General features: G+C 41.8%; 1 protein-coding gene across 1 annotated transcript in view; it reads right to left on the bottom strand.

The window, feature by feature from the left end:
* LOC115370258 (1,4-alpha-glucan-branching enzyme-like) overlaps positions 1–26,791 on the bottom strand; it is a 94,466-nt gene that overhangs the window by 26,267 nt on the left and 41,408 nt on the right. The window contains exons 9-13 of the mRNA XM_030067194.1: positions 25,706–25,833; positions 25,308–25,406; positions 16,026–16,136; positions 15,759–15,930; positions 209–393 (exon numbers count right to left, since the gene is read on the bottom strand). Coding sequence (XP_029923054.1) covers positions 209–393; positions 15,759–15,930; positions 16,026–16,136; positions 25,308–25,406; positions 25,706–25,833 — 695 coding nt within the window. The remainder of the gene's footprint in view (positions 1–208; positions 394–15,758; positions 15,931–16,025; positions 16,137–25,307; positions 25,407–25,705; positions 25,834–26,791) is intronic.

The raw sequence follows: 26,791 nt of genomic DNA, 5'->3' as shown, positions 1-26,791 counted from the left end.
CAAAAAAAACAAAAAAAACAATGCTATACGAGCTAAAGCATTTCTGGACAAAGGCTAGGGACACTGGAGGCGATATGCATTCCATATATAATTGAAAAATGGGGCCGTGAGATTATATTTTCATGTAAGTTTTGGCGCTGAGAGTGTGGGTATGTGTGCATATAGTGTATAGCACATGCTTGTGTTGTGAGTGTGTTGTGCCCTTTACCGGTGGGGCAGCCAGCCAGCCATACTTGTCCTCGGTGCGGTTCATGTCCCGGTCAAAGGCGTAGAGCTGACAGTAGCGGAGGTGATCCATGTCCACTAGGTTAAACTGCCGCCGGGCATAGTGGTAACTCTGATTGTTCCCCTCTCTGGGGAAATCGAGCCACTCTGGATGGCCAAACTCATTCCCTACAATACAGAAGACCTTATTAAAAAATGTACATAATGAATGGATAGGCACACCTTCTCAGTGAATTAGCATACTGTATCACACTGTGATGTATGAGGCTCTTTTCAGTATTTTTTTTTTTTTTTTTCACAATTTTTAACAAGACAAAAAAAAAAAAAAAAAAAAAGATCAAAAGGACCTAAACCATTGTACAGTCGGACACCTTTTTATAACCCCCCACAAAAGGTTAGCACTATCCATATTAATACAGCGCGACAAAGCTCTTGCAACATTTCACCGACTGTGCCCTTCCTGGCACCCAGGAACTTGCCCTTTCATGAATAAAACTTCAAAAAAGCCAAAACAAGGGGAAACACTGTGCAAATAAATCCCAGAGCTTTCATTTGAGTCTCACTTTTTCAACAAATATATGCAAAATTAATTCACCAGGAGATATTTATATAATATTTCTACATAACAGAGAGCAAACTTCAAGTCGACGCTGGAAATGAGGAGCAATTGCAAAGAACTATTCACAAGGCTGACACAAATGAGCACAATGAGAGAATTCTCCAGGAGATCTCTCTTTATCACAGCATTCATTAATTCATGTTTATTAAAGCATTAGCTAAATATCTGAAACATTCCACCTCCTCACCACCACCACATCTATTCCTACACATTTTTTTTTTTTTTTTTTTATAGCTGCTGCAGATGGTTGTGCCGTTGTCTTAGTATCATTCAGCTGCGATGGAAACCCATCAAAGGTGAGAGTAAAAACCTCAGACTACAGCATCACAAATGGAGACGAAGCTATACAGTCCACATGTAAAGCTGAATCCACAGAAGTCTGTGAGACAACAGTCCTGATGCAACTGCCCTGTCATGCAGAGAGATGAGATAATGAATCCGTCATCGGATGTCAAGACAACATCATAAAACAACAGTTGGGATAATTGAATTCCCGGCAGAGGAAGGAGCACACTGACAAGAGGCAGAGGAAAAAGGATGACAATAGAATAGAGGCTAGTTGTTTATTTGGTAGTGGAAAAAAAAAAAACGTAAAAAAAAAAAAAAATCAGAGTGATGGGATGAACTGGAACAGACAGGGAGTGACAGCAGATTCTAATGAAATACATTATGTAGGTGTTAAAGAAGTAGCAAACAATAAACCATGGACTGCCAACCGAACAGGCCCACTGCAGCACTTGCCTTGGAATTAGGGCAGTAAAGACATGAACGGAGGGAGGGAGAGAGAGAACGAGAGAGAGAGGGAGAGGGAGAGAGAGGGAGAGAGAGAGAGAGAGAGCGAGCCTTTTTTGTGATATCTGCACAAATAATAAGCCTCCCACACAGCCGAACTTGAAATGTAAAGGAGAGAATTACACCTCAGACTTGGAACGCTGGCAGTAAAAAAAGGACTTTCTTTCCTACACTCCACCAACAGGAATGTGTAAGCGACATTTTCTTTGCACATTTGAAATTCTCATCTCATTATTCCACATAAAATTCTACACACATGCACACACATGCACACACACACACACACACAAAAACTCCACTTGTCCAGAGGACATCTACAGTATTTAGTTTAGCACGTGTGAACAGAAAATTAAACATCACACCAAGGATGAGTATGGCTTTAATTACTGTTCATGAAAAAGTAAATATTTCAGAGTTCAAACAGCTAATGCAGACAGGAAATATATTCAGCCATATTTGACTGACACAGTAATGAATTTTAAATATTGAATGCTATTTAAGATCACATAGGGAGTTGTATCTTTTCTCATACATCAGATGTACTGTGTTCTTCCATCCTTGTCAAATTCAATGAATGTCCAAAAAAATAGTGCAAGTGCCTGATATAAAAAATCACTGACAGATATTTTTGTTGTAAAAAAAGAAAGGAAAAGAAAAAAAATGAAAAGTGAAAAGTGAAAAGTGAAAGTTTTGGGGGTTTTGTGTGTTTTTAAAGAAAATAAAGCATTTCAGCTACAACCATTGCAGTGACTAAATAAATAAGTTCAAATGAAAACATTTTAGCCTAATTCTGTTCAACGTGACGTACACGCCACCTTGGCTTGTTTCAAAGTGAGAACTCATCTTTTGGTAAATACAACATAATGTATGCAAATGATAGCTTCTGATCCTAGTGGTGTGATCATCTTGACTCAAGAGTAACCTTGAAGAAGACGATGAATTGATGTACTAGTGCGTCGTTCTCAGCCCACTTGAAAAGGCAAGTAAGACACTGAGGATCGCGCTGAATGAAAGATGACAAGGACATGCTACTAGTTGACAACCTTCCCTCAAGGAAAGAAGCATGAATATATAAAAAAGTTCCTTAGAAAGTCAGTCACTGGAAGCATAGCATTCTCTGCATGCAGGTAACATTCACATGATATCAAGAACATGTCAAGAGGGAGCAGCGGCATAAAAGGAGAACACCCTCAAATGTTGTGCTACAGGCTCCACTTGTTAAGCACCACCGAAGCCCCATGATTACCTCGGAGAACGCACTCCTTCGGTGCTGCTTAAAGGAAAAATCCACCCTCGGATACTCGCTCAATGTTAGATATCATCACTCCGCTGTGTTCGGCGCGCTCTAGGAGTTATTTTGCAATGACGTGTTGTAATTTCCTTTTTGTTTAACCCACTCTCCTTCATTCTCCCTCTTATATAAAGTTCATCTCCAGCTGGTGATTTTCTATACTTTCCCGGAGAGGATGGTTCACGGTGTTGTATGCAAATCTTCTGAATGAGGATGCACCTTTTTTCCACTTGCTTCAATCGTTTTTTTGTTTTTTTTGTTTTTTTTTCAATTGCCTTTTTTGTGTGGTTTTGTCATGGCAGCCACGCGCCTCTTCCACTTGATGCACCCTCCATTGCACTGCACTTTTTTTCGGGTGCTTCCGTGTGCACATCAAGGTGAACAGCCATATTGCACACACACGGCGCCTGGAGGAACAGTGATCCTGGTGTGTATAAACCGTATGCAAAGTTTAACTACCTCCTTGTTATAGAATAGGCCAGTCATCCTCTTCCTCAAACACAAGCAGAGCAATCGTCACTTTCTTTTTGTCTTATTTTTATTCTCAACACAATCGCCATCAGCTTGCTATGCTGCAAGTCCATAGCTATGGCAATGATATCAAACTCCTTGCATGAAACAAGGAGTCTTCCTGCTCTGTGTCTACAGGTGATGCTCATATGTGCACCTTGTTTTGAAGAAGAAATAAAAAAGTGATCACAGCCTAGTATATTTTTCCAGCTAAGAAAAAGTGAGAGTGGAGAGCGAGCAATGTTGTGTTATAACACCAAAACGCTGTCAAAGAGGATGCTGCTGCTGTTTCCCATACCACTGACAACAGATCTGCAAAGGCACAAGCTATGGCTCCATTGCATTATGCAGCCATAATGCAATCTTGCATTCCTGTTGAGGGCACGGTTCGGTGTAGGAATTGGTATTTCTGCCTCTTCAGTGATGGATTTCTCCCATTAAGATGGTTGAGCTCTGGTGCAAATTGCTCTTTTATTCTCAGGGACTGCCCCGCGTTCTTCTGTTGATGTTGAATTTTTCTGCTATAAAAAGGCCCACTGTAGTTGTGCTAGAAATATCTCACTGTGGAGTTACATTGCCTGGGTTTGCCCGGCTATCTGTTGACGTAAGAAATAAAAAAAAAAAAAAAAAAAAAAACACCATGAAACAACAAAATGGACCGAGGAATGCCAGGTACATCACCAATAGCTGTTTTTTTTTAAAGTGTGAGTGTTTTAGTGTGGATTTTGCCTTTAGTGGGAAGCCAGCAGTGAGCTATTTCTTATCATTCACTTGCACTGTGAGAGTGTGTCAGGCATATGGAGGCAGGGAGGGCATGTACACACACACATATACACACACACACACACAGGGGCTGGAGAACTCTGGTAAAAACGTGGTCTGCCTGCTAATCACCGTTTAAGACAGCAAAGCCCAGATATAGGCTACACCCATGCTTTGATAAAAGCTTTCAAAAGAGCTGCACTTAATTAGCTGTATAAATGACCTGAGCTCTGTTTACTGGTGTTTATTTTCAGTTTCCCCACTGTTATTTTAAAGACAAGTGGAGATGATTGATTTCCAGTAGTTTATCCGGTGCCCTCGTGGAAGCCTGTGACTCTGCATCTCAGCGCGGCTTTAAAGAAACACATCAGACACACCTCCATTAGTTAATCTTTTCCCTCCCTCTCCAGCTCTCCACCACAATACGGCAATGTTCCTCCCATATGCCTGCATTAATCACCATAATAATCACCCTCTTCTGCCTCCTCACAGCTGAAATAAACCAGATAGCACATTCTGAAGAAGAATGGAATATGATGGATCCTCACCCTAATACACACATAAATAAAAACATAATTTGTGTCTCATATTATAGCTGGGGAACTGTGATCTGACGGGGAATATTATGAAGGAATGTGAGTATTATATACACAAAGATTTGTTGTTGTTGTTTTTTTCAAATATTAAAAATGTTAAGTCTAGCTTGTTTACACCTCTGGAAATAAGTTTCCGCTGATAAAATTACAAGAAACTAGTAATGTGACTGGATGCCTAGATATTTTTCCATATGGCCGGCTGAACTTACTTACAGCACAGCTTATGTACTGTTCAAGTGTCTTATCTTATCACAATAAAAGCTCCCCCTCCCAGTCAAAGTGCCAATGTCAAGAGTCGAAGCCTAAGAACTACAAGAATTATGTTTTTGAATAAGGGGATTAAAATATTAGGTTTGAGACCTCCCATATTGTCTGGACCCTCTCTCTGTGTCTCTATTTTGTTTAAGATCTGTTTCTGAAAATTAATCATCCCACTGCCCCGACATGAGATACACCTTCACCTTACACGTTCTTATTAATCATTCCAAGACTTGACTCATGCAATCACCGCTTGCTGTCTTTTTTTTTAATCTATCATAAATATTCTGTTGTCTGTTACTTACTTACTTACTTTATTTATTTACTCATTATTGCTTTTATTCTTATAGCTGTCATTTTTTTATGTTATATTTGATTTTTTTTGTTTGTTTCTACTGTGTTTGTCTCTTTTATCATCTTCATCTTTCACCATCCCTCTGTTTTCTCTCCGCTGTGCTGTGCGTCTTTTGTTTTCCTGTTTTGTATTGCTCTCGTTTGGCCGTTCTGTACAGCTTTCTGTTGTTATTTTACTTTTTGAGTATTCTGCCTTCGCTGCGTCTGTCAGAGCACTTTGTAAAGGTGCTATAAAAATAAAGCTTATTATTACCGGCAAATTCCCTCCAAGTTTCAGACATGTAATGGTTCATCACCCCCTCAGGATACTCGGGGAACACCTTTGGATTCCGGTAAGTTACTGTAACTACAGTCATTATCAGGTGTTTTAGAGAAAAGAAGTTTCAAATCAGCAGGTGTTTTTTTTTTTTTTTTTTTTTCCTGTGAAATTCCATTCGGGCTTGCATGCACTGCTTGACATTGCAAAGCTACCGAGGGAATGCATCTCTGTTCAAGTTGGCAGACCTAGTTAAATCAACCTGTGCATCTTGTTTGGAGGCCGACCTGCAACCAGCGTATTAAACTGCAAGCTGCTGCCAAATATGCATTTGCTTTTGGCCCCTTAAGAACGTCTTACATGTAAGAATTTGCACTCATTTGGGACGTGAAAAAAAAAAAAAAGAGACACGTTTCTTAAGATGATTTCAATTCTTAAATTCATGGTGGTTCCAACAAAGATATGATTAATGGGGGGCACCCGTGTTTACACAAGGTTATGTCAGACAGCTTTCTAGCTGGCACATCCCATTACTCCTCTGCACAGCTCTGCATCAGATAAGGGCCTGACAGTGACACGGTCCCCTCAGTAATTAGCAGCACAAGAAGGAGCCAAGGATCAATGTGTTTTCCATCGTAGGGATTCTGGGAAAGCAAGATCAATGAGGGAAATCAGAAGGGATGCAAGGGAAGGAGTCATGGAAGGTTTTAAGCGCAGTGCGGAAGGCGGGGAAAAAAAAAAACAAGTTGAAAATGTGTTCCAGGGATTATTTGCGCTTGCTAGATTGATTTCTTGTTGCTTTGAGTGTTAATGTACGCTCACACTCCCGGTTGTGCACATTAAATAAGCATTACTGGTCAAACAGCAGAGGTGGGATCGGCACGTTCATCAAAAGCCAAGAGCTTGAAAACCCAGTTACCTTTCAGTGAGATTATCTATTTGAAATGTATGAGGAGGAAGTGCTGGATTTCAATTCACCATCCAAGGCCGCAGTATAATGATTGCCTGTTACATTGTAGCTTTCCATGAATACAGAGTGGTCGAGGAGAACTTTTTAGCTCAATAATTTAGACTGTAAACCTGCAAGGTTATCTTAAGTCTCTGTGAGCCCTGAAAGTCAGGAAGTGAGAGTGCTTCCATTGTATCCCTGCTGATGTAATGATAAAACCACTGAGGCGTTTCATTACTGCCACGCCACTTGCCGCTTTAATGTCATTGACACTCCAACAACCTTTACAGTATCCATCTCTCCGTTTTGCAAATACTGATGCTCCTCCTGTCCTCTTTCTGTGTGATGTTTGCTATTGGTCATGAGTAAATAGAAGGGTTTTTCTAGGCTAGGCACTTCAAATTGATTTGCTTGCTCAAACAATTTGTTCTTGCTCAGCACTGGCTAAATGACTCTGCAGTCATTGATCCACTGACATGGTGTGTCATCTTCTATTTACTTGAATTTTTTTTTTTTTTTTCTTTGTTTAAGCATTTCACAGATGCTTGCCTGACGCCTTAAACTTTGCCAAGTCCTCAGGGCAAGACTCTTTGGGCATGCACCTTTGGGGATTTCAAAGCATTTGGAGTTTCTTGATTTGGTGTTCTTTTCTTTAAGGGGGGAAAAAAAGCTGTCATCAACTAGGTACTGTCATCAAGAGATAATAGCACTATTATTTTAGACAGTCGCACAGCAACTATCAAAAGAGAACATTATTCCCCTCTCAGCCTCCTACATAGTATTCTCTTTTCTACATCTGATTTTTTTTTTCTTCAAACGGCTAAGAATTACTTGGGGTAAATTAAAGTTTGAATTGTGAATTTGTCTTACTTGACTGAATAATTCAGCAAATTATAATTTAAGGAAATGGAATGCAGCTCACTGCGTAATCCTTTTTAAAAGGGGAACACTTCATTCATTTCAATTCTGTTTTTTTCGACACTCCAGGACAGTTCTGTGAGCAAGACAGACGAGTTTGTCCCATCCTGAAATCTGTGATGTAACACTGATGCACAACCGCTATGAACTGACCATGAACTGGATAATGAAATAATACATGGCAGGGTTACAAAAGAACAAGTAAATGCATCTGGCATATAAAAAGAAAAAGGCAATTGCATAAAAGTCAGGAAGGATAACTAGAAAAACAAGGAAAACTTAAATAAGGTTACTGTGACCAAAAAGCTGGCAGCAGAATTCTGCACACTGTAATCTTTGCAACACTGGACCATTTATTTATTTATTTATTTTTAGCCCTTTTACCTTTAACTGCATCGACTGCGTTATCTGAGTAATACACTGTAATATCCTATCAAGATGCTATGTTCTGCCGACGACATTTTGGAACAGAACTGTGCTTGCCCCGGAACTGAGATTTGTGGCACGCCAAATGCAGTAAACGAAGCAGAAGCAACATAATTACACATGGACTATTATCAATTAGAATGGCATGATTACTGAAGTCAAAGGCTCTGATTAGGTCAAGTAGCGCTATCACACTTGCCAGGATCTGCATTCATCAGGATATCATTAGTAACCCTAAGAGGGGCAATTTCAGTGCCATGATGTTTACCAAAAACAGAACAGAATTTTTTTTTGTCTATGGCTTATATAACTTGTTTTGATACGGCAGTCTCCAAACTTTAGCAAAAGGTTATTCGTGAATGGGTCAATACATATTAAAGGTAGGTGTTTTTTTTAGGTAAAGTTTAGTCAGAAGGCACTGCAGGATGGGCTCATATGTGACACAGTAGTTTTAAGGTCCCGCAGTGCAATATGCAACAACCAGCCTCTATTCTGCACTGGGGTGAGATGTAACAGCGAGAGGAGTGATCTTGGATCTGGAGGTTAAAAACTTACATGGCCAGCAACATGAGAAACAAGAGGATAGCATCGATGTGAGAGGAATTTTGGAGGATTTTGCCCTGCTGGCAGACAGAGCCTAAAGATGGCCATGTTGGCTCGTCCGTCTGTATGTTCATCCATTCAGTGTTGAAGTCCAAGGCAGCATATTTTGAAATCCATTAGGTAGACTGCCATGAAATCTAGCGAGTACATTCATGCTCCTCGATGGGTGAACCCTGTCAGTTTTAGTGCCCTTGTGACCTTTAATCACACACACAAGATATCACCAAATGTAATCAGTGGACTGCTGTGATATCTGGTGAGTGTATTCATGCTCCCAAAAGGAAGATTCCTCTTGATCGTGGTGACCCTATGACCTTCCTCTAGAGCCAAACTTAGATTGTCAGATATCAGAGTTAATGTCTGGGTCTGTTTGATGGATTGCCATTACATTTGGTGAACACATTCGTGCTTCCCGGAGGATGAACCTTTTGATTTTTGGTGACTTCATTACCTTTTCTCTAATGCCAATCTCAGTCTAAAATGTCAAATTTGCAAACAAGATACCAGGGAATCCAATTAGCGGATTGACCTGGTATTTAGTCAGTGCATTCATAATCTGCAAAGGAAGATTCCTTTTGATTTTGCTGTGCTTTTACCTTTCCTCTAGTGGTACCCTTAGGCCAAAGTGTCAAATTTGATATCTCCAAATCTACTGGGCAGATTGCCATGAAATTTGGAAAGCTCATTCATGTCACCCAGAGGATACACACTGTCAAACCTGGTGGCCTCTGGTGGCCTTCCCTCTAGTGCTACCCTCAGGCCAAAATATACAAACCCCATTGTCCCACAACTTTTATTCCCCCAACATGCACCAAATGAGCGAGGCACCTGCAGTGGAGGGCCTGTGCTAGTTTGGAATGACAAACTATTTTTGTAATTTTGTAATATAAAAGAGGTAACCTTAGTGTGTTCATTTGAAAACTGAGTCTTAAAATCATTTAAACAGCTTGAATCTGATTAACAGAAAACAGAAAAAGAAAAAAAAATATGCATCATATACACTACATGGACAAAAGTATTGGGCCACACCTCTTAATCACTGAATTCATTTGTTTCATTCAGTCTCACTGTACAGGTGTATAAAATCCAGCAGCTAGCCATGCAGTCTGCCTTTACAAACATTAGTGAAAGAAAGTCTCGTTCTAAAGAGCTCACTGAGTTCCAGCATGCTGCTGTAATAGTAATGTAATAGGAAGCCACCGCTGCAACAACTCAGTTTGTGAAGTTTCTTCCCTCCTAGATATTCCACCATCAGCTGGAATTGGGATTATTGCAAAGTGGAAGCGTTTAGGAACCACAGCGACTCAGCCACCAGGGGGCAGCACCACGTAAAGTTACAGGGCGGGGTCGCCGAGCGCTGAGGCTCATAGTGCGTAAAAGTGGCCGACGCTCTGCTGCCTCAGTAACTGCAGAGCTCCAAACCTCCTCTGGCATCAACATCAGCACTAAAGCTGTGCACCAGGAGCTTCATGACATGGGTTTCCATGGCCGAGCAGCCGCATGCAGGCCTTACATCACCAAGCACAACGCCAAGCATCAGATGGAGCGGTGTAAAGCACGTTGCCACTGGACTCTGGAGCGGTGGAAACATGTTCTATGGAGCGACCAATCACACTTCTCTATCTGATGGTCTGATGGACGAGTCTGGGTTTGGTGAATGCCAGGGTTGGGGTTGGCACAATGCAGTCAGGTTCCCTGCCTGACTGCATTGTGCCGACTGTAAAGTTTGATGGAGGAGGGATAACGCTGTGGGCTTGTTTTTCTGGGCACGGCCTCGGCCCCTCAGTGCCAATGAAGGGAAATCTTAATGCTTCAGCTTTCCAAGACATTTTGGACAATTCTCCGCTTCCAACTTTGTGGGACCAGTTTGGGGAAGGTCCTTTTCTGTCCCAGCATGACTGAGCCCCAGTGCACAAAGCAGCTCCATGGTTGGATGAGTTTGGTGTGGAAGAACATGGCCGGCCTGCACAGAGCCCCGACCTCAACCCCATCCAACACCTTTGGGATCATGTAGATCAGAGATTGTGAGCCAGGCCCCCTCATCCAACATCAGTGTCAGACCTCCCAAATGCTCTTGTGGATGAATGAGCAAAATTCCCACAGACACTCTCCAAAATCTTGTAGAAAACCTTCCCAGAAGAGTGGAAGCTGCAAAGTAACTGCAAAGATGGGGCAAACTCCATAGTAATGCCTATGGATTTAGAATGGGATGTCAGAAAAGCTCCTGTAGGTGTCATGTGTAGGTGGTCCAATACTGTTGTCCATATAGTGCATATACCCCAGTGTGGAAGGGATGCCACGGTGAGGATTTTTTCCACTGGTTAATAAACTCATGACAACAACGGTGTTACTGATTACACCAGACATTCTACAAGAAAAGATTGTTGTCGGCTCAATATCTGTAGAGTGTTTACTTTGATCTTTTATTTGAGATCTTTAGATCTTCCCCTTACATTTTGACCATGGATGGTCAAAGTAAAGAGGTCTGGAACGATTGGTGATAACAGAATAACATTTAATCTCAACTCGCTTTAAACTTGTGCTAGTTCTCTCCTCTCCTCTGCTGTCTATAGTTTCAACAACAGCGGGGCTCAGTCCCTCCACACACACACACACACACACACACACACACACACACACACACACACACACAGCAGAGAAGAGCAGAGACAGAGATCCAGGTGAAGTGAAGACACCATTAAATTTTACCTGAGTTGACAACTCCACTCATTGTAAAGAGACTTTGCTCAACCCTCTTGCAAATTCTCCAGTTGAACATTGATGCACGAACTTGGCAGCAACAACATGCAAAATAGCAAACTTCATTAAACCCTCATAATGTATTACATTCATAACACACGGTACGGGCCAGGCCTGGATTGACTTGCTGTCCGGTCAGACGCAACCCGAGGTGTAGACGTTGAGAAGCCCTGGTTCAGAAGGTTGGTTCACTACTTACACAACAGATGACTAAGTAACATACTTATTATTTTATTTCTTGAGCATCAGCCCTGATATGCGAACATGAAATAAAAAAAGAAAGAAATTGATGGTGGCAGCCGTGGGCAAGTAATGTAATCGGTGCACGCCCGGACACCGTGTAACACCGATAAGAGCGGCAAGCCTGCACTGGCACCTGAAATAAAACATTCACTCCCATATCTACTAAAGGTTCGCAGTGACATCAGTGCAATTGCATGTGGAGGAAGGACCAATCTGATTCATGACACCAGCGCAGAAGGTGTTGAAAACGGTTAAGGCCAGCAGGGCATGAGCGTTGCGCTTTACACCTAATTAACATGTAGTTTTAAGCATGTCAGCTGTAAGGTGCAAAACTGGAGGTGGAGGTTATTCAAACGATCACATCTCCTTCTGTCTTATTTACTAAAGCAAAAACTGATTCATACATCGGCCCATGCCCAGTATTTATTTATTTACTCATTTACTTTGGCGTTTTTTCCCCCTATATCCTCCCAATTTAGACATGTTCAATTCCCAGTGTGTACCACATTAGCATGCCCCTTTCAACCCTGCCTCCCTCCCTGCTGCTACTGCGAACCCGGGTCTCTGCAGTGGTGGGCGGCTGATTTACCCCTGCGCCACGCTCTGCGCTCAGTATTTGATAGCGTGCCTTATTTTTTATGTTAATATGCCTTGTTGCTGCCTTGTTCATAGAGTTCATTTACTCTATTTGGAATGTGAGAGGGTGAAGTGAAAAAAAAAAAAATACAGGTGGCCAAATATTCCTACTATATCTCTGCTGGCAGAAATAAGGCACTTAGATTATGGACCGGCATTAGCCGTCCCCACACTGCCCAAACTTTTGGTAACCCTTCGTCTTTTTGGACTTGGCCGCTTTTCAGAGGATAGTCGCATACGCAGCAGGGATGTCACAATCATCTGTTACTGCTCTGCCGGTTGGGGCACAAAAGGCAGCGCTGCAGTGAGAGGGGCATCATATCTGTTTCCCGCAAGCGGCAGATGAAATCAGCACCACCAAAGTTGATTTCTTTTCAAAGCAGGATTGCCAAATGCCATCGAAGCAATAGATGGAACATGTGGGCCCCGTAATGCCACCTTCTGAGTATCACTGCGTATTCAGAAATAGAAAGCACACCGACTTCATGAATGTCTGCAGTGCCCAATGTCTCATCGCAAACGTAGCTGCCAAATTCCCCCGCTCAACCCACAATTCATTCATAACGAACGGCCGGGCTGCATGAGGTGATGTCAAACAGAGACTGAGGCTGTGGGTGGTTGTTAGGTAAGGGTAAAAGATGTGTAATCCCACATTCTCCCAGTCTCATACTTGGAAGAGAGAGCTACTGTACATTCAGAACTTCAGTCACAGTGTGCTGCCAGTTAATTAGCTGAAATCACAAACAGACACAATCCCAGTGCTTAAATAGCGCCTCCGGTATTTTAATTGCCTTACTGCAACATAAATGCAGCTGACCTCATTTAGATGACACCTCGTAATAAATCAATCGCTAAACTGGAAGCGGCTCCACCGGTTATTTTTTTTTTTATGTGTGTGCGACTGATGCGCTTGTTTCTTCGAAAAGATGGAGGTCAGTGGCCCCAGACAAGCCATAAAAGACACTGTTTTTGCTGCAGTGTGTGAGCTCATGAAATTTGTATGCTGTATGTGAAGGAAAGATGTAAGGAATCTACAAACAAATGGACAATATGTTAGTTCAAAGCTGAGAGGCTTCGGTGAATGTGCCAATTCTTTCATATATATATTTTTTTTATATATATAAAAAGTGATTCATCAAAATAATTGATCAACAATCTTTTTTTATTTTAAACAAATCTTTTTCAATTTGTGTTGTAAATTGCATCGCAAATGGTTGTATGAGACGGGCTATATGAATACAACTGCGTCGAACTGGTTTGAACATTTTGTGACTGGAGTTACATAATAATGGTAATATGTCGTCTTCTGATAAGCAGTTAGTGGTACAGCTGTAAACTAAAAACTGTATTATTCTCCATACTAGTGCACAATAATTGCAGTTATATTTAAATGATTGGACTATTTTTTTTCTGCCGCATCCCATTAATCCCTAGGTGAAGGGCTTTGGGTTTCAAACCAACAAAAAAAAAAAAAAAAAAAAAAAAAAAGTGGTGATACTGCAACTCCTGCACTCATAAAACCGAAGCAGTTGGAGCTGCACAGGATGGCAGAAGGTTGACAGTAAATGTAGGATCCATGGAAGACAAAGATCAGAGAGCGCAGCAGAGCATGCTTTGAGCTATACTTTTTGCCACAGAATCAGATATAATTACTATCAACTGTCCCTCAGCTGCCCACATGGGGTCAACTATCTGACATCCTGTTCATTGTGAGCTGCCCTGTTATGATTGTCCATCAAAAGGAAACAGCTTTAATTATACTTTTCCCCCCCATATCAATCCACATAGCAGAAATTTCAACTGTTGCCAGAGAGCGGTCCAAATGGGCTACTGCATCGCATGTGGAATAAGAGATGTTCACTGTTGGCTTGTTGCAGAGGAGAGCATGCTTCACTGTCTTAAAGTAATGTCCATGCAAAAAAAAAAAAAAAAAAAAAAAAAAAAAAAGGAATAATGATTCCACAGTAGCAGCACAGCCGTCATATCAAATTATCTCATAAATTAGGACACACGGTTTGGCTGGAACACCTAGTCACCAGGTGGAGCTACAATGCTGTGGATAGCGAGCGTATGCTGTATTTACATTAAGCCGGAGACCACCATAAGCATGGAGACGCTTTCCCCTCGGCCAAGGTCAACTTCCAACATCATTAATTATCACTTTATTATCTTTACCAGCAGGCCATGATAAAGTCACACCATTGCTCAGATGATGTGTTGGGGATGAAGAGCGCTTCAGCAGCGACAGAGGACCGGCTGGATTTGAAAAGCCTATCTGATTTTCGACAGCTTTTGTCCTGCATTTCACCATGAGCCCTGGGAAGTGAATATTAACCAGAATCAACTGCACTTCAAAAGGTTTCTTTGATGGTTATCGTCAGCCTTGACTCACTGGTGGAGAACCACTCTAGAGACATATCCATGAAAGCGACACAATAAATCTAATAACAGGACACTTTTTTTTTCCCCCACATGGAAAAAGGGACAAAAGGTTTATTCCAGGCCTTTATGAATTATGGTCTCTTTATTGTTGCCAAGGTAAAATTTGTTTTTGACTGTACTGCTGAATAAATAACACAAAATAACACCATAGTGCATAGCACCCCCAAATGGTACAAACAAATTCAATAGGGATAGCCTCATCAGTTAAATATTCATGTTAAAGCTTTTTTTTTTTTTGGGCCCATTGCTTTTTGAGGAGTTGGATGGACGGGGAATGAATACATGTTTGTATGCACGTTTACCGCTGGGGAACTGTAACATCTGCCTGAGGGTGGGGGGGTTGAAATGCAGGGAGAATACAAGAGAGGGATCTGAAATGATTTTGCTCGCCTGTTTTGTTCAAAAAACAGAACATAAAGATCAGATTACTGAACCAAACAGACATCTGATATGATAATATACTGACATAACATGGTGTGATTGTATGACATAAGATACGATTATATGAGCAAATGGCATAAGATATGACATACGATATACACTATGATACATGACCTAAGAGATGACCTGACATGATTACACTTAATGTAAAATGTAGGCTATTTTTTTTTTTTTTTTGATTTTCTGCTGTTGCTTTTTATTTTTACTCAGTGTAATTGTCACACAGTTGCCTAAACACAGGCTAAGAGGTCCAAATGAATGAATGAATATACTGACATAACATGGTGTGATTGTATGACATAAGATACGATTATATGAGTAAATGGCATAAGATATGACATATGATATACACTATGATACATGACCTAAGAGATGACCTGACATGATTACACTTAATGTAAAATGTAGGCTATTTTTTTTTTTTTTTTTGGATTTTCTGCTGTTACTTTTTATTTTTACTCCAAATGAACAAATAAATAAACTGGAATGTGTATGGGAAAAATCAATGTGCAAAAAGCAAAACAAAAGATGATTTCACCTCTACCAAAATACACCCTCACAGAACGGCGAGGGCTGTTTTTTGATTTTTTTTTTTTTTTTTTTTTTTGGACATTATTTATGTGTGACTAAACTTACCCCAGGTCTAAGTCTCAGTGTGCGTTACTATGACGACTCACCCATGAAGTTGAGGTAGCCCTCTCCACCCAGGCCGTGAGTGAGGAGGCGGATCATCTTGTGCAGCTGGATGCCGCGGTCGATGATGGGTGTCATGGGAATCAGGGAGCTCATGTTGGTGTACATTTCCTTGTCCATCAGCCAGAAGGCCAGAGTCTTGTCACCGACCAGAGCCTGGCGAGGTGGGTCAGGTGCTATTAGCCACAGCTACAGCAGATGATGCTAACAATACTGAAATGGTGAAGTGGGATGACGGCGAAATGGCCCACCTGGTCGTGACTCTCCGCGTAGGCGATGCAGTTCTCTCCGTAGCGCCTGTTGGTCAGCGTGTGGATGATATTGCCTATGTTCCAGTCCTCATCCTTAAACTCCTTCAGGATCTGCTCGGTGACAGAGGGTGGTTATTGAGAAGAGGCATGATAGATGGCTGGCTGAGAGATCCATTCAGGGTCTGACTGATGGATAAAGCTCAGCGTTGAGTCCCGGCTCCGCGGTCGGCAGTCTTCCCACCTTTCTTAAGTTTTCTCTGGGTTACACTTCCTTCCTAGATCAATCTCTGTTTTGACATCTCTATATCCCCGCCATGAGTTATGTCTGTCTTTGAATGGTCGTAATGGAGTTTTTAATAACTTCCCTACAGCCCATGGGTAGTCAGGCATCAGCCTTCCCCACCTGAGATAGGCAAGGTCAGAGCCTCTCATCCAAACGGAGGGATTCAACTATAAATCCAACCATGGAATCAATGCCCTGCCTCTGGCCTGCCTACATCCACACTTCCTGCTGAGGAGTCATTTGCAGAGGTCAGGAGGAGATTCTGGCAACCAACAAATGCATCACAAGCACTGTACATCTGCCCACACAGTGCTGCTACGGCCGCAATCGGGAAACTAGTCCTAATCGCTCAGTCCCGCACAGGCAAACAAGAAGCACGGGGCACAGTCGAGATAAGCACATGCAGAGGGCAAGGAGGTATTCTAATGAGTGACTGTGAGATGCTTAAAATAAAACCGCTAAATCGATAGCGCTCCTAAATGGAAGAATGAAAAAAGTGAGCGTAGCAAGCGAGTTGTTGTAAATCTAAGTGTGCCCTCCAAGAACCCCCGGTGATAGACATGCAGCCCGTTTGATTGGCGGGGGAGCTGGCGAGCCCATCTTGGTGACAGGATGAAGCCTGCTCGGTGGAATTGGCCGTGACAGGTGATTGACATGTCAGGAAACCTTTATATTACTCCACAGAGGCATAATCCTCCGAGTAAAGAGAGTAAATTGTGCCGATCAATATGTCTGAGATGAACTGGCTGGTCCACCTAAATGGAGGCTATCCTGGTTTAAATCACTATCCGTTCAAATCCACCCCTCTCTCACCTAGCCTGTGTGGCCATACTAGTCGTTACCAGTGCCACCAGAAAGCCCGAGTGAACACTTACCATCTACATGTACTACAAAACCTCAAATCTTTTAACTCCCTGGGAGCCCAATAAGCAGCCTGAGATTCTCAAATGGAGCCCTGCTGGCAATTCTTAAGTTTAAGCTCAACACCAAAGTGATCAGCCCTCTGCCTGCCTGAGGAGCTTAGGATGGCAAAATTAGCATTGCTTTTGAAAATCATTTCTTCAAGTACATCTCGGCAAACAGGAGTTCACATTATTGGATGCTACCCGTATTTTCAATGCATTTGTCCTGTTTCATTCTCATAGAAAACCTGTATTTGATTCATGCAAAACATATCCTCTTTGGGTAAATTGAATCGTAGGCAACTGGACTTGGATTTGTCTTCATCAGTTCGGTCTTTCTAGTCCGCACTAGTCTGACTAAGACAAATTCAAGTCCAGTTGCCTACGATTCAATTTACCCAAAGAGAACGATGACCTGGATAAATGAGAATATCCATAGACATGCAAACATATTGCATTGGCTTGTGTTACTTTTAGTTTTTGGAAAGCACTTTATGACATTTTAAAAAAAAAAAAAAATGCTATTTGTCGTTAGTGTACTGAACTTGCTGCAGCTGAACTTCAAGGGTAATAATAGCCGACCATAAATAAATCCACTAACTGTGGGCTTCTTTTTTTTTTTTTTTTTTTTTTTTTTTGACCAGCTCCAATAAAAGAGCTAAACAAGGGAATCTGCAGAATATACCCCCGAGATCTTCCTCGCCGCCTCCACATCCACGTACAATCACACACTCGGCACTTCCTTATGAATCATTACAATTCAATTCAACCGCAAAAGTGGTTTGGGAGCAATTAATCTGGGAGTGGAACTGTCGAAGCAGAGACAGGAGTGACTGGGTGGACAACTTCCCCACCACCAGCTCACCCACATCAACCCCGACCAGCCAAGCTGCCTGGCACCACTGACACTCCACTTCATCAATGATAATGAGCAGTGCACAAATCTTACTTTACAAGCCTGCTGTCAGGAGCCAACGAGAGTGCCCAGATTAATTAGGCAGAGCCAAAAAAAAAAAAAAAAAAAAAGACAGAAAGAAAGAAAAAAAAATCTAGCAGCGAGGGATGAGGTCATCTTATTGCCACTTACGGCCCGTGAGTGAGTCAAGGGTCCCTCCGCTAGCATCACCTGGTCCTGAGGTGCTGCGGGGGGACTTGGAGGCAGAAAAACCATTTGGTGCAAAGCCCTCGTTTTACATATGGTGACTGGCCTGAGCGTCCAACCTCTTCTCTTTCCACAAACACATCTATTGGAAGTGTGTTTCAGTTTGCGTTGCTATGGGGACATCCACTCTTCACACATATAGTGCCACCCCCAGAGGTGAGCGGAGAGAGGAGGAGTGTAACACTCAATCCCGCAGATCAAGCTAATGCCTCCCTATCTTTATATTTTTCACTGTTTTGGAAATTAATGAACTTTCTGCCCACGCAAATGTCTTTGCCTGGGGCTTAGCTCTATTGAAAGGCACTCCCTTGCTCACCTCGCAGTTTTCCTGTAATAAGCCTCGCTGAAGAAGCCTGCACGGTCCAAATCCTGCACCGCTAGTTAACACAACATGCATGTGAAGGCCTCGGAGTGCAATTAGCTAATAGAATAAAGCGGGGCAAAGCTGAAATGCCGCCGTTAAAGGAGGCGAGCGGAGGGTGACTCCGGGTGAGGGGGTCAAAGAGAGTGGGCGCCGCTTATGGGAGCGGGGCGCAGCCGCAGATGTACTTTAAGTAAACAAGCTGCATTCCATCTCCATCAGCGCTTGCAGGCAGTCTGAATTTTATTAGCTCATGTTAATTGAAAGGTTTGCTCTTCCATTGTGACGGACAACGCAAGATACCGAGACCAAAATATATATTTCCCCTCCCTCAGACTAATAGAAGGAGAAATTGTGCAGAGATATTTTCATTCAGTTAGGAAAAATGGAGTGACAGGAAGCAAAATTGGGATGACTGATAGGGAGGACGTTCAAGTCGGAAGAGCTGGGGGTAAAAGTGGGGAGGCGAAGAATTCTTTGACTTCTTCTCTTCCTCTCTTTTCTTAGCTGTGACCAGCTGGCCCTCTACCTCCTTCGCCTCTAATTGTTTCAATTACATCTCAATCTATTGTAGCTGGAGGGAAGGGTGCTTGTTAAATTAGAGGGCTTTTGTAACATTATCCATTACGAGTGACAGCATTTTATGGTCGTAATCAGATCGAATCATCCAAAGTTGTGCTGCGCGCCTTATCTGGTTCTCTCATTAGGATATCTTAATTTTTCACAGCCTGTTGGTCTTAACAGCTTTCCGCAGCCAGTAAATGAGTCATATCAATCAGTCATGCTGAGGACGAAACACAGCGTGAGGCCCCAGCTCAAGGAATTGGGAGAGAGAGCCATTCACACACACACACACACACACGTGAATCTATAAATACACACATACACAAGCTCTGTTGTGTCTCTCTCTCTCTGTCTGTTTCTTGGTCTTCCTCAATCGCTGTCTGTCTTTCTGACCCCCCACCTCCCCACCCCCGGTCCCCCATCACCACTACGTCTCTTTCTCTGCAACACACACCTCACTGGAGGCTCCACTTCAGTCCATTCAAATCCCCCCTAATTGACACTCTGTGAGAATAGGCGAGGCCAGCCCTGAGTGCACTTCACTGGGTACACCAAGGCATGTTCGAAAGCACATGAATGCTCCCCTGCACAGAAATACATGAATATCGCTGTTCACTTGCTATCCTCCAGCTTTACGATTCACATGGCGTGGTCTCCTCGGGGGAAGCAACAAATTTAATTTAAAAAAAAAAAAAAAAAAAAAAACGAAAAGAAAAAGAAAAAAAAAAAGCTGTGTGAACGAGTATTGCATCGCAAGCAATATTGTTTGAGAAGTAACGGCAGCAACAGCCTCTCCAGAGGCGTCCTGAGGATAATCCTGTGAAACCTCTGGTAACCGTGGAGGAGGCTGCGTCTCAGCGGTACGGCACCGCTTGCCGCACAGCTAGAGCCGGCATCACTAAGGAAGGTCAAGTCTGGGACTAGCTCGCTCTCCCCCTCTCTCTCTCTCGCCCCCTCCCTCTGCCCCCCCTCTCCCTCCCTGCTACCGAGTAAAAACCACCGCTGTGAGAGACAGACTTGATTAACGATGCATAGACTTCCCCCATCGAGAGACACAAGAAACTGTAGTGTGAGAGGATGCATGCGGCGCCGAGGTCACACACTCTGCTTTGCTTTTTTAACCAAAATATGAGCAAATATCACTTTCAACGTACACCAGTGGATAAAAAGATAGCGCTTTGCATGAATCTTGCAACAGAAAACCTTGTTAGATTTCCTGCCGTCATTATTTCTTCCGCCGATGCCACAGAACAATTGCAAACAGCAAATGATGTGTGTAATGTGTGGTGTAAAGCACATAGAGGCGGCCCAGGTGTGTGAAATTCTTATGCAAAGTGCCAGTGAATTTTAGCACTACAAAAAGCTCTGACTCACCTGAAGCATGCCTACACACTGAAACACACACACAAACAAAACACACACACGGTGCACACACCAATCCACATTCGTCCACAACATCCTGGCCAGCACACACAGTCCCCGGAGATGCCCCGCTGTCTCTTCCTACAAATAAATTGTTTGAGGAATATTTGCCGATTTCACAGAAGCACTGTTGCGCATTGGTAATATATGGTTATGAATACATAGAATAAGCAAATGCCAAGAGAGACAAGGCAATACATTATTAATTATGTGTTGGTCTGAGGTAAAACATGTATCCAGGAGCCAACCGTCGCTCCAAAACAGAGCGCACAGGTTGCATCAAACCCCACAGCCTCAGCGAGCGAGAAGATCCAAGCAACAATATCACTTCAAGTGTAGATGGCAAGGAAAAACAAACTTCCAGAAAAAGAAATATATATTAACCTTTATTTATGGCAGAGGATTGCTGGCTGTGCATGCATTCTCCCAGCGGTGTCCCGTCTCACAATCACATCCTCATGGACTCTCACATCTAATATGAACACAGTATGAACGCAGTGCAACATTGCAGGCCATTGAATACACCCACAAGGGTGATTTAGGGAGAAGAGCTTTGCCCAAGGGTACCTTGGCAGCAGTTTTGGAAGGAGAGAGAATATTTTTTTTATTCACTTTGGTGCCCAGATTTTCCCAGCCGGTTTGGGAATTTCAGCTGGAGACCCTGCAGTCACAGGCAGTTCTCATTACTCAGTAATATTATCACTTTCACACAGCAGTATTTAAAATTTCTTGTTTCATTTCAGCAGTAACATTGAATTTATAATTAAATCACTATACATAGTTGTTGATTATTTAATTATTAATGAGGAATAATTCATAATTAGCTAATTGTCATTAATAAGTTATGACTAAAGTTAACAAAAAACTAGTCAAGGTCAAATTCAAGTTTAAGTTCATTTAGAGACCTGAATCACTGTTACAGTCTGAAAGAGCTTTACAAGTTCACAGATGAAAGAAAATAAAACGTTACCTCCTGACCTAGCAGTCAAAAAAAAAACTCAAAAAAAAAAAAAAAACTCCCAGAAGCCAACAGAGGAAAAATGGAACAAATTTTGGCAAGGACCAGACTGAAGGTCCTTGCAGGGCAGCCAGTAGTGCAGTGGGTGCCAAGTGGGCCATTATTAGCTCTAAATCAATTAAAATCAAATCATAATCGAATAATAATAATAATAATTTAGAATACATTTAGAATAAAAACAGTAATCATCATTATTGTTGTTATTATTAATATTATAAAGTCAAATGGTTCAAACAGATGAGTCCAATCAGCATCAGATCAGCATACATTTGTTATGACTGTGTCGACGGTAAGTACCTGATTGAAACAAAATTATCCAAAGGCTGCATCCCACCCCCATCACCTGTCATTTGCCTCACAATTAGTTGCTGTTGGTCTGTGTAATTTACTCATTTTGATTTTAAATTGGAGTATTAAAGCTCCATTAAGCATGATTCTTTGCTGGCCTTGCTCACCGAGTGCGGCTACAAGAGAAGTGCATCTCAACCCAATTAACTGAGACCCCGCAGATTAGCCCTGATTGCCCAAGTGAAATTCTCATGTCAAGTATGGACACCTCTCCTCCCGCAGGACGCGATGAACCGAAATTTGAGGGTGAAACGCGGCTAATCAGCAGTGCTTTGAGAGACAGACTGTATCTTTCTCTTCCTCACCCTTTTGAGTTCCTTTCAAGACAAAAACAAGTGATAGCAGACCGGCTGAGCTGGTGAGCACTGAGTGTGTTGTGTGCAGTTTATGTTACATTACATGACTCCTGGGCTATTGCACTTTAAATTTTTCTGTCATTTAGAGCCACTAACGTATAAAGCTGTGTCGTGCAGCTTAAACCTGACAAGCATTAGATGTGCTGTGTCCTCTCAGTTGACCCGCACATGCGCAGAGCCAGCCTAGATGAGACAGCTGACTTTATCTCGGTGCGAGTATTCTCATTTCTCCAACTGTACCGAGCTGCAGGAACACACCACTGGACAGCTGATATGCTTACCTAAATCATTCAGCGCACAGGCAGGTATTTGAGTTACAGAATGCTCATTTTTGAAGTCAAGAGAGACAGCAAACACCAATTTGGGGGAGTAATATTCGGAGCAGTGTAAGAAATTGCTGCTCCCAGGGAGAAATGATTAAACTTTTAAAATGAGTAACAGAGTAATGGAGTATTACATTAGTTTTTCTTTAAAGGAAATAAGCCCAACACTTGTCACATGCATGTTTCTCAAACCTCAGTGCCAAAATTGCTTTGAAATATCCTGCATGCTGCTCGGTAATCTTTTGGTGTGACTTGGCCTTCAGCTTACTGTGACTGTGTGCACAACAGTCTTGATAAATAAGCCTCCTGTGCCCTCAGATATGCAAAAAAATTCGGTGTCCAAAAAGTCTGGATGGTCATGTTGATGACGAGGCTTTCCTGTGCGCCAAGTCTGAAAATTCAGTGTTTTTTTTTTTTTTTTCCTCTTACATACAGAATCTGTTATTTTGTGTGTTATTATGCATCAGATAAATGACATGTAATAAACCAGAAAGTAGCCATGACTGATGGTCAGCTCAACCAATCGTGGAAAAACACAAAAATCAAGGCAGTAGACACTAGCAAAAAAAAAAAAAAAAAAAAAAAAGGACAAAATGCATGGCTGTACAAGAGGGCATTTACCCACAGGCCTTCACTCTTCCCAACAAACTCCTCCTCACACAGCACGAATAGGCAGATAAGCCTGTCGGGACGCAGTTTTGTTTCTTGTTTTCGGGAAAGCAGGACTTCTGATTGTTCAACTATTAAGACTGTGTGGCTGCTTGTGGAAAACCAACACACCGTTGAACTCAAAACTGCAAAATAATCTCTACTTTGGCATCATATAAAGCTCTCCCAAGGACAGACATCTCAGACTGAATAATGAAGCAAAGTGAAATGTAAAGGTGACTGTCAGGCTATTGAAATGCCTCCACTTAAAAAGAAAGCATCACAAAAGGAATTTAACCATGAATGCCTGCCTTTCTTCATTAGTCATTTGCATGTAATGAAAATGTACATGCATGCAAGGACTTTGACAGTTTTCATTTTACTGGTCAAAAAAAAAAAGTCACTTTCAGGGAATGATGAGTCAAATGCTATTGTTTTCAGGAACAATTATCGGTATACGTCTTTGCCATCATTTATTCATGCTTTAACTATGTGTCTGTGAGGGATAAATAATGACCTTCCCATTTGAACTGCAGGTACCATTAAGGAAGAAAAGAAAATAAATCAGCACTGATTTACAAAAAGCACAAAGACCCACTTCAATTTGATAAGCCCCATCAAAGCTCCCTGTGAAAAAAAGCAGCAGACACATCTAAAGTACAGTATGGAGGGCTGTGTTGACTCTGCAACACTTTTTTTTTTTTCATAAAAGCCGAAAAATCTTCAAAATTCAAGTTGACTGATTGCTAACATTTATGAGCCGATTCCTCAGTGAATGACTTCAGAGTTTCTGAATGTGCTACTGTGTTCATGAAGGTGTTTCATATCAAAGTTATGAACGATTGTTCATTTGCAAATGAATTTGTATCGCTGCTTCTGCCCTCCCTGGCAACAGCACACTCACGGTCCGCAAAGAGGGTTGAACTGCAGCATCACTCGGTCGGCCACGCTGCAAATTTACGGAGGTCAGGGTCGAGAACCTTGCTCTGGGCTGTTCAGCTTTGGGGGCAACAAACTGATATTTCCTCCAACTGCCACCTGACATTTGGTTTCCACAGGATCAGACTACTGGTCAGCATCGCTTGCCATAGGCTAAACTGTTGGTCCAGAACGAGCAGCAGAGTTTTGTGAGGGCAGATCAACTCTACTTTGCAACAGATTGCTGGGTTTACCAAAAATAATAAGTAAGGGAATAAAGTTTGCAAAACATTTGAATCAATCACATTAGTGAATTGTGTCCATATTATGGAGTAAAAGTTGACTACTCTGAGCTACAGGAACACTGAGGGAAATATATGAGATGATATGATCTATTTATATGTTCTAGTCCTATGCTTATGCTGCCTGTATATACCGATTTATTGGCAATAACTAGCTTGGTGCTGTTGCTCCCTCTGCATGTTGCATCAAGTCTGTCTCGATGCAGGTGTGGCAAATTCCACAAGTTTGACATAACCAAGAGCCTTTGTGCTCGAAACATTGTCCAATAAAGCTGCTGTTGGAGCAGACGTGTGCAGGCTGTTTCCTTTTTCAAGGAAAAGTAAAGATTACTCATGGCCCTATTTTGCTTAACACAAGTTATATGTGAAAGCTTTACATAAAATGAACTTAAAACTTAAAATATAACAAAGGTGTTTTGTTGCTCCCAACATGCCCTCTCACTTGCTTTATCTTTCATCCATCCTCTGAAAGCAAATGCTTTAGTTTTTAGTTTTATTTAGTTTTCCATTTGTAGCATAAATAGTAGTTTCAGCGTGAGTACACCTGAAGTAATGAAGGCTTGCAGTGTCAGTAAAAGGTGCGAGAAAAAGGCAAAATTAAAAAAAAAAAAAAAAAAAAAAAAAAATCATAAAAGGCAAGAAAAGGAGGTTGATTGGAAAGAAGCCGAGTCTTACCTGGATCCACTTATCTGGAATGGCCATAGCCAGACGGTAATCAAAACCAAGTCCTCCCTCTGCCACTCCTCTGCAGAGTGCAGGCATCCCTGACACATCCTCGGGAGAAGCCACACAATTTCATATTATATTTTCTTCCCCAGCGGCAAGCCTTAGCATTTTCATCTGTTTTATATAATGCACTGAGATCACATCAGTACGACTCAACAACCCATATATTAGGGGAGAAAAACTCCTATAGCAGCGACATCCCATTTACATGCGCATTATTTCTTAATTATACCAATAAATACTTGAGTAAGGTATGCCTCACTAATAAGTGCTTTCATTAATAATTGCTTTGGGCAGTGTCATTGCAAAGTAAGTGGATGTTAAGTGTGTGTGTGTGTGTGTGTTACCTCTGCGATGGTGATGCAGTCAGGATAAAGGGTGTGTAAAATGTGATTGGCAAGCATCAGGTAAACCAAAGACTCCTCGTCCACCTGTAGGCCAAAGTACTCGCTGTAGTCCCCTGAGAAGCCTGAGCCTGAGGAGTAAACACCCACGTAGAGAGTAAACATCCTATGTACCATTCAAGCACTCCTGCTGAAATCCTTCACTCCGCACCTCATCCTGCTGCGACTCTATTATTTCAAATGTATGGCAATTTTATGCGTTGTGCTTAAACGTAAAAGACATAAATAAATGTCTTCAGTGACCCTTTTTAATGACATCACTGCAGTGTATTAATCTATGTATCTATCGAGGGAAAAAAATAAGAGAAACTTTAGTTCATGAGCACGGCGATACTTTTATTTTGATAAACACGTCAGGTTCACTCAGTAAACAACATGGCAGATAGACTTGACCCTGTTAATTTTCTCCTGGCGCAGCATTAGTGGCGGCACGCAATCACACACGCTGCCGGAATGTGTGACTGTAGCTGCTTAATGCATTTCCACTGCCTGTTTTAGGATGAACCACTATTTATGTGATCTTTACAGCATTTTCATATCCTAAAAAAATAAATAAAATAAAATAAAAATATTAAATAATATCTATATTAAAAAAAAACAACAACATATGTTTCTTGTGCATTAACTACAGTATTACATTTGTGCATTTACATTTTTTTTTTTTTTAAGCAAAATTACATATTAGGGAGATTTTTATGAACTACTTACATGGTATTATTATGCAATGCCAAGTTCTCTATAGGTTAAAAGGAGTCCTACTATAAGAATTTAATTTATTCTGCTTGTATATACGAACATGATCAAATGTGTTTAATGACACGATTCGATTTTGTTTGAGAGCTCAGATTCGAAGCTGCTATACTGCAGTTTGAAAAATCTGTTCCTTTTTTTCCCACAGAAACTGGACTTGGTCTTGAGTGGCTCTTGTAGTGAATAATTGATAAAATCCTCCCGAGCATCTAAGTTTGTAGCATTTGAACTGACAGACCCACTGGAGAGCTTCCATGTAGCAGGTTGGACTGATTTCAA

The sequence above is a fragment of the Myripristis murdjan genome, chromosome 13 (assembly GCF_902150065.1).
Source record: "Myripristis murdjan chromosome 13, fMyrMur1.1, whole genome shotgun sequence".
Classification (NCBI taxonomy): Eukaryota; Metazoa; Chordata; class Actinopteri; order Holocentriformes; family Holocentridae; genus Myripristis; species Myripristis murdjan.
This window is presented reverse-complemented; position numbering and strand designations above follow the sequence as displayed.